The 17,818-nt window shown below is 45.7% G+C and overlaps 1 protein-coding gene across 1 annotated transcript in view; it reads right to left on the bottom strand.

The window, feature by feature from the left end:
• The window catches only part of GREB1L (GREB1 like retinoic acid receptor coactivator), a 167,926-nt gene that overhangs the window by 25,084 nt on the left and 125,024 nt on the right, over positions 1 to 17,818 (bottom strand). Inside the window, exons 19-24 of the mRNA XM_017873530.1 lie at positions 16,361 to 16,494; positions 11,654 to 11,993; positions 6,891 to 7,006; positions 5,974 to 6,218; positions 2,388 to 2,965; positions 2,054 to 2,156 (exon numbers count right to left, since the gene is read on the bottom strand). Coding sequence (XP_017729019.1) covers positions 2,054 to 2,156; positions 2,388 to 2,965; positions 5,974 to 6,218; positions 6,891 to 7,006; positions 11,654 to 11,993; positions 16,361 to 16,494 — 1,516 coding nt within the window. The remainder of the gene's footprint in view (positions 1 to 2,053; positions 2,157 to 2,387; positions 2,966 to 5,973; positions 6,219 to 6,890; positions 7,007 to 11,653; positions 11,994 to 16,360; positions 16,495 to 17,818) is intronic.

Genomic DNA, 17,818 nt, shown 5'->3' on the forward strand with positions numbered 1-17,818 from the left:
GGGGCCTTGGGGTGTTTTGAGGCCAACCTCGTGGGCCTGACAATCTGGTGCAGCTTAGCTGGGAAAAAAAACAAGGAGATGTAGATGGGAGGATGAATTCACGTGTGTGTGTCTGAAATCATGGATGTGAATTGATGAGAAATGGAAACAGGCCTGAAGCCATAAAAAAGTGGTTAAATAAGGCTTTTACCTACTCTTACTCGGTACTAAACTAATTTCTTGGGCTGGTCATGGAACAGGTTCACCTATTTAGGTAAAACAAGTGAAGTGAGATCTCCAAGAGCTAATTTGGTAGACGATGCCAAGGGCTTTCCCTATTCCAGACTCATCTTTGAGAGGCTTGCGAAGAACTTCCACCTGGTTGCTTCTGCTTCCCACAGTTCCCTGCCAGCAGTCAAACTGGTTGGAGATGTGAAGCCACAGTTTTGAGTCACACTGTTCTTCTTCATTTTTTCTTTTTTTTTTTTGAGACAGAGTCTCTGTCATCCCGGCTGGAGTGCAGTGGCGTGATCTCAACTCACTGCAAACTCTGCCTCTTGGGTTCAAACAATTCTGTGCCTCAGCCTCCCAAGTAGCTGGGATTACAGGCACACACCATCACGCCTGGCTAATTTTTGTATTTATAGTAGAGACGGGGTTTCACCATGTTGGTCTCGAACTCCTGACCTCAGGTGATCCGCCCGCCTCGGCCTCCCAAAGTGCTGGGATTACAGGCGTGAGCCACCGCACCATGCCCAGCCGAGCCGCACTGCTCTTAGCTGCAGAGTGGAATCATCTCCCTGGCGCCAGCTGGGGAAGACAGCTGGAGTGGTCTTGGTATGCCCACTGGCTCGCACAGCCTGATCAAGCACCTGCCCCTGTGTCTTAGTGCAGATGTTTTGTTCGTGGTGCTAGCGTTCAGTTCTACACATAAGAAGTTTTCATCTCATTATAGTAATCCCGTGCCTTCACTCAGAGCCTATGGGTAAAATATAAGACATACTCTGACCAATCAACAAAGGACTAGTATCCAGAATGTAAATATGCCCTGGATTCTTAAGCAGTTGAATACTACAACTGGAATTTTACAACAGTTAACCATCTAGGCAATTAATCTACCTACAAAGCCTTTATAAAATGCCTTTTTTTTTTTTTTTTTTTGCAGCCATAAAAAAGAATGAGTTCATGTCCTTTGCAGGGACATGGATGAAGCTGGAAATCATCATCCTCAGCAAACTAACACAGGAACAGAAAACCAAACACTGCATGTTCTCGCTCATAAGTGGGAGTTGAACAATGAGAACACATGGACACAGGATGGGAACATAACACACACACGATGGGTGAGGGGCAAGGGGAGGGAGAGCATTAGGACAAATACCTAATGCATGTGGGGCTTAAAACATAGATGACGGGTTGGTAGGTGCAGCAAACCACCATGGCACACTTATACAGCTGTGTAACCTGCACGTTCAGCACATGTATCCCAGAACTTAAAACAAAACAAAATGCCTTTTGCCCAGCACCTCACAGGACATTGTAGAGAGGACGCCAAAAGTAGAGTACACCATCCCTGACCTCAATGAGCTAAAAAAGCCTACAGTTTACTCAGAACTATTTGCCGGACACATTTTTTTCATTTTTTTTTTTTTGAGACAAAGTCTCACTCCATCACCTAGGATGGAGTGCAGTGACATGATCTTGGCTCACTGCAACCCGCCTGGTGGGTTCAAGTGATTATCCTGCCTTAGCCTTCTGAGTAGCTGGAATTACAGGTGTGTACCACCATGGTTGGCTAATTTTTGTATTTTCAGTAGAGATGGGGTTTCACCATGTTGCCCAGGCTGGTCTTGAACTCCTGATCTCAGGTGATCTGCCCGCCTTGGCCTCCCAAAGTGCTGAGATGACTGGCGTGAGCCACCATGCCTGGCCTTGGGCACATTATCTTTAGCCTCCCAATAACTGCAGGTTAGGTACTGTAGAAATCCCAGAAGCCAAAAGCAAGTTCCTGGGATTTGCAGTTCAATGTCTTTGTCTCTTGCCCCTCTGCCCAGTCCTTGGGATCAGCACTCACCGGTGTTGATCTCCTCCTCGTCATACACATCCACCTCCAGGAGCCTGATGAGCATGCGGAAGAGGATCCTGAGGAACTGTAAATAGGAGCCTGTCTTTCCCACCTAACGGAAAGATTTTTAATTGGGGAGGAGCGGAGGTGGGGAAGAGAGGGGAGGAAAAGAGAAAAGAGATTTCACACCTTGGCTTTGCAGTCTCCTGCCTGAGAGGCCTGAATGAGGTCCTCATTGCTCTGTCACACCTGCTCCACCCCCAAGAGGTTCTCTGGCTTCTACTTCTTGGGGAAGACGTGCCAACCCCAGCCTAAGAAACGGCCCAGGCTGGTTTGGCCCTACCTGTGGGGGCCCTGTCAGCAGGAGCCGCCGGGGGTGGAAGTTTCGGGTGCCAGAGGCCGGGTCCAGCTGGTTGCTGTAGTCGGCGTGGTGCTGCCGGGCCGAGGTCCACTGCCTGTAGTAGAGGGACTGGTCCTCGCTGCTCATGTCCTTGTTCAGGAGCGGCCGCAGGGAGCTCACCCAGGCCACATCGGCATGGGGCAGCAGGGATGAGGAGGATGGCAGCTTGCCACTCTTCTGGGAGCCTAGGAGGCTGTAGGCCGCTTTGGATAGGATCACCACTGGTGGCAGGGCTGCATGCGGGCCCCGGCAGCCTCTGATGGGCTGTCCCTGCCATGGGAGGGTCCTGGGTCCTGAGGACGACGATGGCGGCTTGGAGGTGGTGCTGCTCGCCATCTGGGGGCCCAGGGAGTCACACTCCTGCTTCAGAGTCTCCCCGGCTCCGGCTCCAGCTGAGCTGGCAGAGACCCCTTCATCCAGGCCCAGACTAGTGGCTGGGCTCTGGAAGCTGGGGGTCAGGGACTGCTTCTGGGACTTGTCAGCTGTGCTGGAAGAGCTCACTCCATTCTCCATGATGGAACCTGTTGAGAGAACAGACAGAACCCACCCCACAGCAGCACTGTTACTGATCTAAGGTGTGCGCTCTCAGGCTCCTGGCAGCTCTGGGAAGGAGGCAAAGGCCGGGAGAGCAGTGGACACTGGGCTCGGCTCTATGGCTGCAGACCCTGAGCAAGAAATCTTCCCTTTGCTGCTCTGCACACTGCTCCATGTTGCTTCCTTGCCCTGGCTTCTCAGTGGGTTTGGCCAATGGGAGCCACCAGCAGGAGATGGGGTGCTGCTTCCCTGGCTTCCCCTTGCATGGTCACCAGGGGTGGACCACCTTTCTCTACTGTGGGCTGCAGCTCAGATCTGGAGAGGTGCTCCCGCCCCTCCCTGTGTCAGGCCCACGGTGGCCAGGGCTCCCTGGGGTTAACCACCCCCCAGCACAGCACACCTCTTGCTCCTTTTCCAAGTTCTGTTCACATCTTAGTAAACAGTCCCACTACTAAAGGCTCCTCATATGACCTGGTTTGGGTCTGCCTTCTGATTCCTCCCAGGGCCCCACCCAACACAGGCTCCACATTCAAGTCCTGTCCTGGCAGCACTGGCTTCCTTCTAGGGGCTGAGGGCCTCATGCCTCTGGCTTCAGATCAGCTCCCTGGACTGCAGCCCCTTCCACGGACTCCCAAGCTAGGGTGGGGAATGCCTTCGCGCAAAGCGGGTGTAGACACACACGACTCCAAGGCCGGTGGCTTTTCCCTAAAGCAGCCCCATGCATCTGGCCAGTTCCTTTCAAGTGTGTGTGTCCTCCTGATAGACCAGCCACTCTTTGGTTTAAAGACAAACCAAAAGCTCAACTAAAGGCCCTATCTGAGCTAGTCTTGTTGCTGCCCAGACCTGGAGGTCGAATCCCAACCTTGGGAGATCCTGAATGAACAGCTATCACCAAGACATGATTAAAACCCGCCCCTTCACTGGCTCGGCTGCCTGTGTCTCTCCGCCTTGGGGGAGAGCTTGCCTTCCCCCCACAGCACTGTGCGTTCTGGGCAGCGAACCTCCCCGTCACCCTCTGAGTCAGCCATGGCTGGGGTCCCTGTGCTCTGTGTCGTGAGCATGGCCTGTAGGGAGGGACAAAGTAGCCAAGGGCAAACACCTTTGTGAGTTCAGCAGAGCAAGGCCAAGGAAGCGCTTACTTTGTGGGGCAGCTCCTCAAGTGAGGGAGAGGAAGGAGTGGGATAGAAGAACCACAGGAAGGAAGTACAGGCTGCACTCCTCCTCCTCATGCTGGTATCCAAAAGCTTCCAGATATTATTCCCCATCCCCCTACTGTGAACCTTTACTATCCTTCAAACCCCTTGACTCTATTCTGAAACTGCTCTCAGAGAGAAAATTGGGGAGCCTGTTGCGGTGGGGTTGAGGCAGGTAGAGTGGTCCACATGGTCAGCCCTAACCCCTGGCTGGGGGAGCAGCCGCGCGTGTGTGGGAGCAGGGCAGCTCCAGCTCCTCCAGGCTGAGGGGCACTATCAACAGCAAACCCTACAGACCCCTCCTCTTCCATTCCTGCCCAGAGCCATCCAACAGCTGCTGCCAGAATGGACAGGAAGACCAGTGCTGCTTTTGAACAAAATTGTATGTTCGCATATCAGAGTGATGGATCTCAATGATAGTTCAAAAAAAGGGTGAGGGGCTGGGCGTGGTGGCTCACGTCTGTAATCCCAGCACTTTGGGAGGCTGAGGTGCGTGGATCACCTCAGGTCAGGGGTTTGAGACCAGCCTGGCCAATATGGTGAAACCTCATCTCTAGTAAAAATACAAAAGTTAGCTGGGCGTGGTGGTGTGCGCCTGTAATCCCAGCTATTCAGGAGGCTGAGGCAGGAGAATCACTTGAACCCAGGAGGCGGAGGTTGCAGTGAGCCGAGACTGTGCCACTGTACTCCAGCCTGGGCGACAAGAAACTCTGTCCCCCACACACAAAAAAGGGGGGGGGCTAAGGGGAGAAGGAGGGGAGTGTGTTTCATTTTAATCTCAGAATTCTCTGTACTTTGTTAACATTTTTTCCTTTTCTTTTCTCTTTTTATCCTTTTTTCTTCTTTTTTTGACAGAATGTTCCTCTTGTCGCCCAGAATGGAGTACAGTGGTGCAATCTTGGCTCATTGCAACCTCCATCTCCTGGGTTCAAGTGATTCTCCTGCCTCAGCCTCCAGGGTAGCTGGGACTACAGGCGTGAGCCACCACGCCCAGCTAACTGTATTTTTAGTAGAGATGGGGTTTCACCATGTTGGCCAGGCTGGTCTCGAACTCCTGACCTCAGGTGATCCACCTGCCTTGGCCTCCCAAAGTGCTAGGATTACAGGCCCACTGCTCCCGGCCAACATTTTCCATGTTTTCTGCATTAAGCTTTATTACTTTTATAATCAGAAAAAATGGAAAGAGTGCTGCATTTGCTGTAATACAATTTATCTGAAGAAAATTCATGCCAGGCACTGCCACAGACCTGCAGTAATGCTGCAAGATAGGGGCCGGCAAGCTGCAGGGTGGGCCTTCACATCCACACTGGCCACAGAGGAGCCCTCACCATACAATGCTTGCTGTTAACTGTTTAGAAAAGCCATTCATTCACTCATTCGTTCATCCATTCACATTCAAGGAAACATTTTGTGCCAGGTACTAAGCCATTTAGCACAAACTTACAGCTTCAGGACCTGGAAGAAAAACAGGGCCTTTGTGCAAATATGAGATGCATAATAACCATGAGACGATTAAGGGTAGAAAAGACTAGGGAAAATGGTACAGGCTAGGGTTGATAAAGTTGTTTTTAGCCTGTTAGCAAGCTCTTCCTTAAATGTTTACCCAGAAAAGTATTTTGTGACTGTTCAACAGTCATGTTTTCCAAGCATCACCCCCCTGGAGCTGGGTCTGGAGAGGATGCCAGTCCTGAAGGCTCCTCTGAAGGCTGTCGGGGTGTCAGTAAATGCCTCTGCCTTCTACATTCCTACACACCTCCTGACTCATGTCTCTCACGCCATGAAAGAGAAAAGAAAGTACTGACCGGAGGTCCCTGTGACGGCGCTGCTGTTGCTCTGGGGCCGCTCCAGGTCGATAAGCAGCTCATCGGAGTCATTCTCACTGACAGCAGCTCTCTCCTGCTCCTTCCCGCTGAGGTCCAGGGCAACAGTGGGTCCCCGGATGACCTCTTTAGAGACATAGCAGCATGCCAGACCCACCTCCTGCTCCAAGGCCGTGCGAGTTAAATAGCTTGAGTCAATTAACCGGAGGTCACAGTACTTCAAAGACCTGAACAAAAGTAATTGTGGTATTGGTAAGTCCATCTGGCCAAGCACGCAATGTGTATGTGTGCCTGGTGATCCGGATGCAGCACACAGCAGTTAAAATCCTAGGTTTCAGTGCCATGTGAGCCTTGACCGAAACCTCAGCTCTGCCACCTCCCAGCTGTTATGACCTTCATTTCTCTGTGCTTCATTTTCTTCGAATATAAAAAGAGAGGAGAGTAGTGTCGGGCGCATATGGTGGTTGTAAGGACTGAATACAGGTAAGGCATTCAGGACGCTGCCTGACACGCCCAGTAAGCATTCGACTAATGCTTTTATTGTTGTTGCCCTGCAGTCTACGGAGTCTAGATCCTTGAGGGGCGCAGGAATAGCAGATTAACAAAGACAAAGCACTTTATCAAAAAAAAAAAAAAAAAAAAAAATCCTGCTTTTCCTCCCTCTCTGACATTTCTCAAATGTGGCTATCACCTGTTCCCAAAATCACCGGATGCTCTCTGGAAAGCTAAAAAAAAGAATAAAAGAAGGTTGTATGGCTGTATGTATTATATCCCCGCATAAAACGATCCTCTTCTCATTACCTGAAAAACAAAGGAAATGGCTGGGCGATCAGCCAAGTTTTAATCATCAGTTCAGCTGGGCAACTGATGAAAAATGGAATTAATTATTGAAATTGTACCTGGGAAAGGTTTCTCCAAGAGGATCTTTGCCAGTTAATATCACAATACAAGGCAGACCGTCTAAATCTTGGTATGTCCGAGGGATCCACTCTTCTGGTTCACTTCCTCTCCAACTCTATAGCAAGAGACCCATATGTTAAAATTAAAACTCTCATTTAAGTTTCTACCTTTTTTACAGGTTTCTAAGTCCAGATTTTAGACATACTGTGCTTTAAAATGACTCCACTAAGTGTTTCTATATGTGTATGTATGTGTATTTTAATTGCTACTACATTGCATATACAAGGCATTTCTGCAGGAAGGTGGGCTGTAGTTTTTTATCTCAGGAGGATAAAACGGGAGATGCTGGTATACCTCAGGCATTAGTAACACAAGCCAAAAACACATACAATGTGAAATATGCCACTAGTGATGGAAACCTTACAGAAATCCTGGCTAAACTACCTAAATCAAGGCACTTAAATATACTTTCTTCACATATTGGAGAAATTCTTGGGATTGGAAGACTGAAAAAGACAGTTTCAGTTGTGAATGACTCAGAAAAGAATCTCAGAATTCCATTAAAACAGACATTTCACCAAGAAAATAATGAAAACAATGAACCACTCTTGATAGTTATTTTCCCTCCTTCTTGCTTTACTGGCTTTTAAAATAACTAACAGGCAATTATTGACTTAGGGCCTTGGAACAATCTCTCTCAAGAAGACTAAAAATATAACCAGACCTGGATTGAGAAAAAAAAAAACAAAATGAAAATGCCCCTCATTTGGAGGAGTAATGTAATTTGCTCATGGTTTCTCAAATAATAAGTATCAATTTTTCATATAAACACACATATAAGTAGACACATGTATCTTTAATAAATGGAACACCAATCTTGAAAACATGAATATATCAATGAAAAGTAATCCCACCAATTTGAAAAATATTCAAAAGTAAAATGATCTTACCAATGTGTCTATTTTAGAACAGAAAGAAAAATGACCATCTCTTAAGTAGATAAGATGGTTTCTACTACTTTTCATTAAGTGTGTAGCATGTACCTATCCTTTTTATTACCTTTCTAGCAGGAGTTATTATAAGCAATGAACGGACATTTCTGATAATGCTTTAGGGGAAAAGACTAAGAAGCAAGGTGTTAAGTAATGCATACAATTTTTTTTGTTTTTTGAGACGGAGTCTTGCTCTATTGCCCAGGCTGGAGTACCGTGGACAGGTGTGAGCCACTACACCTGGCCAGTAAAGCATACAATTTTATTTTAAAATAGACTGGTACTTCCTTTACTAAGCACAAAATGGGATAGAAAGAAAGTCACCAGGCAAAAGATAATAGGGTTTGATTGATGATTTGTTGATGCCTATAAAAGGCTCAATAAAGAAAAGCCAGTCTTTAGTAATAAACATTCCCACAATCACTTCAAATAAAATTTCTGTAATTTGTAAAACTGGAAGAAGCTTAACCATTCTTAGGCTTTTACTTGTTGTCTAATCTTTTATTATATATGTGCATACTAAGGGGAAATAGGGAACCTACGTAACTGTTTACAAGTTTCACAGACTTTCCATGTTTTAGAAAATCAATGTGTCAAAAGATTTTTTTAATGCTAGAAGAAAATGCTCTATAAAATTTAATTTTCCATACCATTTCATGTCAAGGGGAACCATAACATTGCATCATTTAAAGCAAACCGTTCTGGAACAGAAATCACTTTACCAATCGCCTTCACACTGGATGCACGGTATCCCTGACACTGGGCTTCTCCCTGAATGTGTTTTATCTCCCAGAACCATCTCCATATAGGTCATGGCTTTACCAGGAAGAGGTCAGGTTATATTGATGGAATAACAGTTAAAATGTTTTACTGTAGGAGGACTTTTTTTTTTTTTTTGGAGACAGGGTCTCACTCTGTCACCCAGACTGGAGTGCAATAGTGCAATCCTGGCTCATGGCGACCTCCGCCTCTCCAGTTCAAGCAATTCTCCTGCCTCAGCCTCCTGAGTAGCTGCGATTACAGATGCCGGCCACCGCACCTGGCTAATTTTTGTATTTTTAGTAGAGATGGGGTTTTGCCATGTTGGCCAATCTGGTCTTGAACTTCTGACCTCACGCGATCTGCCCGCCTCGGTCTCCCAAAGTGCTGGGATTATAGGCATGAGCTACTGCTCCTGGTCTATATGAGGATATTTATTTTCAGAAGATTAGTAGTCAAATCTCACTTTTACTCTTGACCAACCACAGCTAGCCAAACCCACTATAAAATGCTTTTCCATCACATTGCTACTTCTGATGATTGACGGCTGCAGTTCTACTGTGCATCAATCAGGCCTACAAGATTATTTTATTGCAGAAGCACAACACAAAAGATGGGGTGATCATTGAGTTCAAGGATAATATGAGGCTTAAGACCAAGGACATCTAATGAAAGCTTCACCTGCCTTCTGGAGGAACTGGCTTAAACTCTGTATCCTTCCAAAGGGGTCATCATCAGTATAAGTTAACCACAATACATAATAGGATAATTAGGGGTAAGCACAAAAATAAGATCACATAATAGAAGTAGTGTTGGATTTTACCAAAAAGTAGAGATAGCAGGCACAATCTTGCCATCCTGAAAATGGTGAAGGAGGTTGGTAACTTAGAAATAAATGAGTGAATCAGAATCTACTTGACAATTCAGTCTTGCTTAGGATGTGAACATCCCAACATGATCTCATATTTTTACTCCCACACAAATACAGAGTGTAAAAAGGACTGATGTGATCCAGCGAATTTGAGAATTTGGGACTTGTTTATTTTTATATATTTTTAAGAGACAGGGTCTCACTATGTTGCACAGGCTAGAGTGCAGTGGTGGGATCATAGTTCACTGCAGCCTCAAATTCCGGGCTCAAGCAGTCCTCCTGCCTCAGGTTCCCAAGTAGCTGGGACTACAGACATGAGCCATCACAACGGCCAGAATATAGGACTCTCTTATGCTTACTTGTTGCCTGGCAGCTACTCATACCAATTGAGGAAGTAACACTGCCTTGAGAAGTAACAACTTGAGGCCCCCTTCGTTTAGGGCACAGGGATCCTCAACTAATCGCCCTTTGAAAGCCCTGCAGGTGATTCTGATGAGCTAGCAGCCAGATGAAGAACCTCAGGCCTTGACTGTGGTTTTCCAGCAGTAGTCCAGAGGGGTAAATTATTTAGGACAGACTGATTTATACTGACTTAGTGACTGGCCCTTCTGAACACATGGCTGAAGACTCTATAAGTAGCTTCACTTAATCAGTGTTAACAGAGCCCAGGAGAAGACCCAGCAACCTCACGTGCATTTAGGTCATCTCTGGCAACAGGTGTGGGAGACTCAGCACGGTGCTGCTCATTGTCCGCCTTTCCAAATTCTTCATCATTAGCAATATTCAAATACTCTCAAGCCCATAATTCATGTCTCCATGAATTAGACTGTAAGAAGCATTTCTGGAGTTTTGTTCTTCATCCTAGGAATTCCACTGTAATTGTAGTCTATGACTATAACATAAAATTGTGAATGTGTATATATGAAACATAAATGTTACAACTTCTAAATATAGGAGTTTCTATTTTTTGGACAATTTTATTTGTTCCAGTTGCTTATCAAGCTAATACAAGATATTTTGTCTGCATTTTGGATTATTTAATTTAGGTTAGCTAACTGAACACAAGAAGATTTACATCTCCAGAACAATTTTTGAACACTAAATAAATATCCCCAAAGTAGAACTCTGAGAGATTAGACAGCCCAATTCTCTCATTTTGCAGATGGGAAACCGCAGCCCAGGGTGAAAATGCAAATTCCCCCAAGACTGTGTGCCTTCTTTTCATAAAATTTGTGCTGAACCAGATTTTCCTTAACCCAATTTAGCTCAGTATTTAATGTATAGGGTGTAGATACAAGTTGGTCCAACTCAGACATACAGAAACTAGCTCAGTTCCATACCGACTTGTAGGTGGATATTTGATTAAATGTTTTCTAATGGCTAGGCCCCACTGGATTGTAGGCCCAGAAAAACCGAGTTAGGTTAGTTGGTTGAGGGTTCTACTCCTCCCACCCTGATGCCTGACAGGAGAGGAAGGGGAGAAGCAGTCAGTCACTGGCCGTGCAGCGGGAGCAGTGAGGGACTCAGTCATGCACTAAATCCTTCTGTAGGGTGCCTGGCAAAGTCTCAGTCCAGCCAAAGCCTTGGGGCTGAGGGTCAAAGCAAGTACACAGAAACAAGAAACTGTTGAGGATTCCACATGCAAGGGGCCTAGGAACAGTTCTGAGAACTAAGATGAAACAATACTTTACCGACTCTAGACATGAGCTCACAGACAGGCTAGATGAACAGAAAAGAATTAGTGAGTTGAGGATACTTAAAGCGTTACCCCCCCCAGAGGTCTGAGAGGACAGCTTACCTTTTTTTCTGAGAAAACAGATGGCCGTGGGCTACATGCATCTTGAGCAAGGCCAATAAACGTGGGGTCAAATTGGGTCATCTCATTTTTTGCACCTGCAGTTGGAGAGCATGGAAGACCAACTGCATGCACCTGCTATAAAGGGGCTGGGCAATCTTTACAAACTGGTTCTAATTAAGAAAGTGAGTATGTCCTTTCATTGAGCCTTATCACTGTCATGGAAATCAAATTTACACATGTGTAAAAATCTATTAAACTCAGGCCCCTGAGCCACCTATGTAGGATTCCTAGAAAAGAGAAACAAATGGTATTTTAAAGGAGAAATGTCTGTCCAGTGCTAACCTTTAATCGCGCCACAAAGTGAGTTGCAACACTGAGTTCAGTGGCCGGGTTCCCAAGGATGATCTCGAACCGATACTGCAGACCCAGTTTGTCGCGCACCTCCTGTAGTCGCTCCTTGGCTAACATCGCCAGCTGCACCGAGGGCACCCTGATAATGAGCATGTGTCCCCTCCCACTTTTGTTTTTGCCTGGGGAGCTGATGAGGTCATCCATAATGCTGAGTGTTTCTGGTGTGCTGTGGTCTCGGAGCGACGCCATGGTGGTGAGAGCCATCAGAGCCTCAGAGTACTGCTGGATGAGAAGATAGCAGCGGACGACCATGCTGTGCAGCCTGGGGTACCTTCAACAGAACACAAGGCACTAGCACTCAGGCAGCAGGGCCAGCTGGGAGCAGCAAGGCCTGTGCAGTAAGAATGCAGATTAAACATGGTGGGGAAGGGGCTACTGATCAGTAGGGCTTTAGCTCTAGAATGACTTGGGATCCCACATCACTGGAAGGAAAAGGCTGAGCTTCCGAAGCATGCAAATCAACCTGTTGGGATAAGTACAGCATAGTAAAGGGGTTTAGAGATTGTCTAGAGACCCTCTCTTCTCAAATTGTGGTCTATAGACCACCAGCAGCAGCAGCAGCAGCAGCACCTGGGAGCTTGTTAGAAATGCTGAATCTCCCCACCCCAGACCTACTAATCAGAATCTGAAGCTTAACAAGACTCCCGGGGAATTGCATCCACATTAAATTCTGAGACACATTGGTCTATTCCATTCATTGCTGCCATAGTCGTCATGGATAATCCCTGGATCCTCACCTCTTGCTGGTGGCATTGGGTTAGAATGACAGCACTGTCCACTTATTTCTCTGATATATAAGATTACAATAAAGGAAATGGAGGCATCAGTGTAATATCTGTCGAGTATTAGACATAAAAAGGGTAATTATTATTACTAATCTGAGGTCAGCCTCACAGATAGCAATCTCTATCTTTCCATATAAACTGTTCCTTGGTGCTGGAGAAACCTGGAGCTGACTGAAGAAATAGCACCCCCTAGTGTTGTAGCCTCATCACCTGAGACCTGGCTCCGTCAAGGGAGCCAAGCAAATCTCAGCCTGGTAGCAGCAGCCTTTGGTACCATTTTTCCCTAAGCCTGGACTGCCAGGGAAGAGGATCCCTTTGTTAAAATCGGCAGTTTTTACAATTATAGAGGAGTCAGAAAACAAATCTCACCTTTTGGTGCTATGCCTCAGCCAGGCCTGATGACAAAATGAGTACGAACTGGCAAAGAGGACCCACTTACAGGTATGGAGAGCTGCTAGTCAAGAAAGCAGGTGCTTGGCTACCCTGAGCACACTGCCCAGCAGTACTGCTGCTGCTGAATAAAAATAATGTTTTTAAAAAACAGAAAGTAGGCTGGGCGTGGTGGCTCACGCCTGTAATTCCAGCACTTTGGGAGGACGAGGTGGGTGGATCACTTGAGGTCAGGAGTTCGAGACCAGCCTAGCCAACATGATGAAACCTCATCTCTACTAAAAATACAAAAATTAGTCGGGCACATGCCTGTAATCCCAGCTACTTGGGAGGCTGAGGCAGGACAGTCACTTGAACCTGGGAAGTGGAGGTTGCAGTGAGCCGAGATCACGCCATTGCACTCCAGCCTGGGCGACAGAGTGAGAGTCTGGGGAGCTGACGAGGTCTCCATAAGAATAAGAAAAATAAGAAAAGAAAGTAAGAAAATAAAAATAAGAAATAAGAAACAAGCAAAGAAAAAGAAAATAAGAAAAAATAAGAAAAGAAAAAGAAAGAAAGCAGGTGCTGGCAAAGTGGGCCCTGGGTCCAAGGTTGGCCAAGGCTCTCATGGAGCCTGGTAGAATAAGGCTGGGGCTGTGCACTTTCTTTCTGGTTGCCATCTGGTAGCAATGTAGCCACCAGCAGCTGGGTAGGCTGATGGGGGACTTCACCTTTATTCCATTCTATAATTCTACTTAAAATACAACAAGTGGTCCATTGGCCTTGCACAGAAAACCTCCAGGTCAAATAAATGCCAATGACAGCTATCAAATGAATAACACATGAACACTTTTGAGGTGTTTTAGAACTGGAAAGGACCAAGATGCCCTGTATATGAATAACTCTGTCTTTTGTTTTTCTTTGAGACGGAGTCCCGCTCTGTCACCAAGGCTGGCATGCTGGAGTGCAGTAGCGCAATCTCGGCTCACTGCAACCTTTGCCTCCTGGGTTCAAGTGATTCTCCTGCCTCAGCCCCCTGAGTAGCTGGGATTACAGGCATGTGCCCGGCTAATTTTGTATTTTTAGTAGAGACAGGGTTTCTCCATGTTGATCAGGCTGGTCTCGAACTCCTGACCTCAGGTGATCCGCCCGCCTCAGCCTCCCAAAGTGCTGGGATTATAGATATGAGCCACTGCGCCTGGCCTCTTTTTTTTTGAGATGGAGTCTCGCTCTTTCGCTCTGACTGGAGTGCAATGGCGCAATCTCAGTTCACTGCAACCTGCGCCTCCCGGGTTCAAATGATTCTGCCTGCCTAAGCCTCCTGGGTAGCTGGGATTACAGCGCCCGCCACCACGCCCGGCTTTTTTTTCTTTGTATTTTTAATAGAGACAGGGTTTCAACATGTTGGCCAGGCTGGTCTCGAACTCCTGACCTCAGGTGATCCACCCCACCTTGGCCTCCCAAAGTGGTGGGATTACAGGTGTGAGCCACCACACCTAGCCCACTCTGCCTTTTCATAGAAAGAGAATGAGTTCAGGGGCAGAGAGAAGTTCAGTTGCTTGTCCCAGTTCATACAACTGATCAGAGACAAAGCTAGGTCTAGATTTTATCCAGTCTCTAGCAATGTCTTCACACATTGCAAGGATTTAGCAGGTTGGGTAGAAATGAAGAAATCCTTCAGTTCAATAAATCCTGGGCTGGTCCCTTCAGGTATTCAGTAAGTCATAGCTACTATTAGGCTGGGGTGACTGGGCTGGAGGAAATAAGTATAGATAATCTATGTTTCAAGCTTAATGCTTTTTTGCTGGGCCACGTAGAAAAGCTAAAGTTAGAATAAATGGTAACTTTGATATCTGGCATTTCTATTTCATACTCTGAAGGAATCATGAAGTTAGAAGTGCACAGTTTCTCCAATCTGTCATGCTTGCATTAAACTATACTTACAACTTTTGTAGCACAAAACTACAATAGGAAGTTGATGGGACCATCATTTAAAATAAAAGTTACGAAACTCTGAATTATGTTACCAGAAAAAGAAGATGCATTTCAAGCTGGTGGATGTAACAGGTGGGTAGGAACGCTTAGAGGGGGTACTCGTGGAATGACTTCGGAAAATTAAGACTACACGTGCTGTAAAAGGATTAATGTCATAGTGTCAGTTAAGACTTCCCAAATCCAACAGCTGCAAAAATACCAAACCCTACTTGAGCCGACGCTCTTTCCGGATGCAGTATTATAATTTGTTGAATAGGATGCATCCATAGGTCCTCATTTTAATTTCCTTTTCTTTTTCCTTAGCAAAATTATGGGCAGGTTTGTTAAATAGATGTTAAATAATATGATTAATTAAAGGCATTCGAAGAACTACAGCTACTAAAAATTAGAATTGGCCTCATAAAATAAAGCCCAATTGCCCCAACATTGGATGAGCAAACAGAATATTGTGGAGGGCAGAGAGGGACCTTTATTAGGTTAGGTAAATTCGAATGTCTCTACCTACCTTTCAATCTATGATTCAAGGTGACAGAGAGAAAAAAACTCTTTCATCAGGCAGTTTAATCTGGAACTGGGGATTTTTTTTTTTTTTTTTTTTCTTTTTAAGAAAAGGAAGAAGAACAGAAGAGTTTACTTCCTTAATCCCTAGGTCAGGGGACTGGAGGAGGTGCCCCAAGAACTGACAATTTCATCTCAATATCTTGATTGCTCTTTAATTTTCTTCCAGTGTATTACTTCAAATCCTTATAGTAAAGTTTTAGTTTTTACTAGAATCATCTTAGGGTCCTTGCCTGTGGTGGACAGGGGAGAAAAGAGGGAAAAATATCAAAGTCTGAGGTGTAAGGTAGGAGAGGCCAGAGCTCAGAGAAGGGGGTCTTTTTTTTTTTTTGAGATAGAGTCTCGCTCTGTCGCCCAGACTGGAGTGCAGTGGCGCCACCTCAGCTCACTGCAAGCTCCGCCTCCCCAGCTCACGCCATTCTCCTGCCTCAGCCTCCCAAGTAGCTGGGACTACAGATGCCCGCTACCACACCTGGCTAATTTTTTGTATTTTTAGTAGAGATGGAGTTTCACCGTGTTAGCCAGGATGGTCTCGATCTCCTGACCTCGTGATCCACCCGCCTTGGCCTCCCAAAGTGCTGGGATTACAGGCGTGAGCCACCGCGCCCGGCCAAAAGCGGGTCTTGAATAAACAAATCCCTCTCTGCCCTATCCATCTCCTGATGACAGCAATGAAGCATGACTGGAAGCTGACTCAGCATAAAGAGTAGTGCAATGGCCCACTTTGGTTGTATTTTCCTTTATTGGTCTTGGATGATCACATAAAACAATAGTAGGGCATCTTAGGAAAGGCTGTTTTAATTTGGCCTTTGCATGTTATCTGCAAGGGCTCCATCAGACACCCTGTAGCACTGACACAAAAGGCTTTTGGCTATTTTAGATCTGCAAGTACCGCTAGAGAGAAGAGCAGAAGGCCTTATTTACTATTTACCTCTCCAAGAGTGTGTTCACCATTTTTTCAAAAGTCTCGTCACATCTCAGAAGTGGGCTCGTGATCCCCCACTGCAGAGACTTGCTGTACTCATTCAAGCCAAAGTACAGCTTCTCCTCGCAGCCCACGTCCTCCTGGTTCAAAATACAGAGCAAAAACCCAATGAGGACAGGATACAGTGTGTCTTGTTTTCTAGAAAGTGGGGTGGGGAGGGGGGTTGTGGGGGAGTCCCTGTAAGAGGTTATTTTCTGACAAGTAAGAAAAAAATATTGTGTTTCATTATGTAACCCAACACCAACTCTACAGTCATCTCTGAGGCACTAAGTGAAATTTCTTTTCATTTCAAAGGAACTGAATATGTGATTAGTGGAAAGTTGACACACTTCCTTCAGGCACATGGTTCGTTTTCTTTTTCTTTTGTTGGGATACACAAGGTCAGACAGCCTCAATTCTCAGCCTTTTTCCCTGCTGGAAGCAGTTCTCTATACAGATAAATAGGCTCTCCTCAGAACTCTCTAGATACTGACAAACTCCTCTGTTACAGAAACCTTAACTTTTCTGACATCATTTCATAATGATAATTCATAAAATCTTATGTTTGCAAACAAATTTTACTTTAAAAATGTAATATACGCTTTCCTTAAACAGGACCCACAGTATTTAATGTAGCCCCCCTCTTGATGAGTCAGTCATTACTATGAAAATGAATAGCTATTTTAGGATGTGACACAAAGATGCCCTCAGAGGATCTTGAGAAGTGTGACAAGTTGCTTGTCCTTAAACTCAGAAGCTCCAGGATATTAAATAAGCTTTTTGAGTTAATGAATCTGTTATTGTTTATAGTTTTTTTTGCATCTTTTCTGCATTAGTTTTTTACAGTCACGTCTTGCTGTTATGTTGCCTGTGCCATTTGGTCTATTTTATTTTATTTTATTTTTTGAGACCAAGTTTTTTCTTTTGAGACCAAGTTGCCCAGGCTGGAGAGAAATGGCGCAATCATGGCTCACTGTAACCTCTGCCTCCCAGTTTCAAGTGATTCTCCTGCCTCAGCCTCCCGAGTGGCTGGGATTATAGGTGTCCACCACCATGCCTGGCTCATTTTTTTTTTTTTTTTTTTTTTTTTGCATTTTTAGGAGAGACGGGGTTTCGTCACGTTGGTCAGGCTGGTCTCAAATTCCTGGCCTCAGCTTCCCAAAGTGCTGCGATTACAGGCGTGAGCCACTGCACCTGGCCCACTTTTGTTATTTATTATGTGTTGACATTTTTATTTAAGCACTCTCCAACTCATAAAGGAAATAAGACAGCTTTAAAAAATGTAATAAGATAAAGGCTGCGTGCAGTGGCTCACACCTGTAAACCCAGCACTTTTTTTTGAGATCAGCCTGGCCAATATGGTGAAACCCCATCTCTACTAAAAATACAAAAATTAGCCAGGCATGGTGGCGGGTGCCTATATAC

The sequence above is a fragment of the Rhinopithecus bieti genome, unplaced genomic scaffold (genome assembly GCF_001698545.2).
Source record: "Rhinopithecus bieti isolate Rb0 unplaced genomic scaffold, ASM169854v2 scaffold_6946, whole genome shotgun sequence".
NCBI lineage: Eukaryota > Metazoa > Chordata > Mammalia > Primates > Cercopithecidae > Rhinopithecus > Rhinopithecus bieti.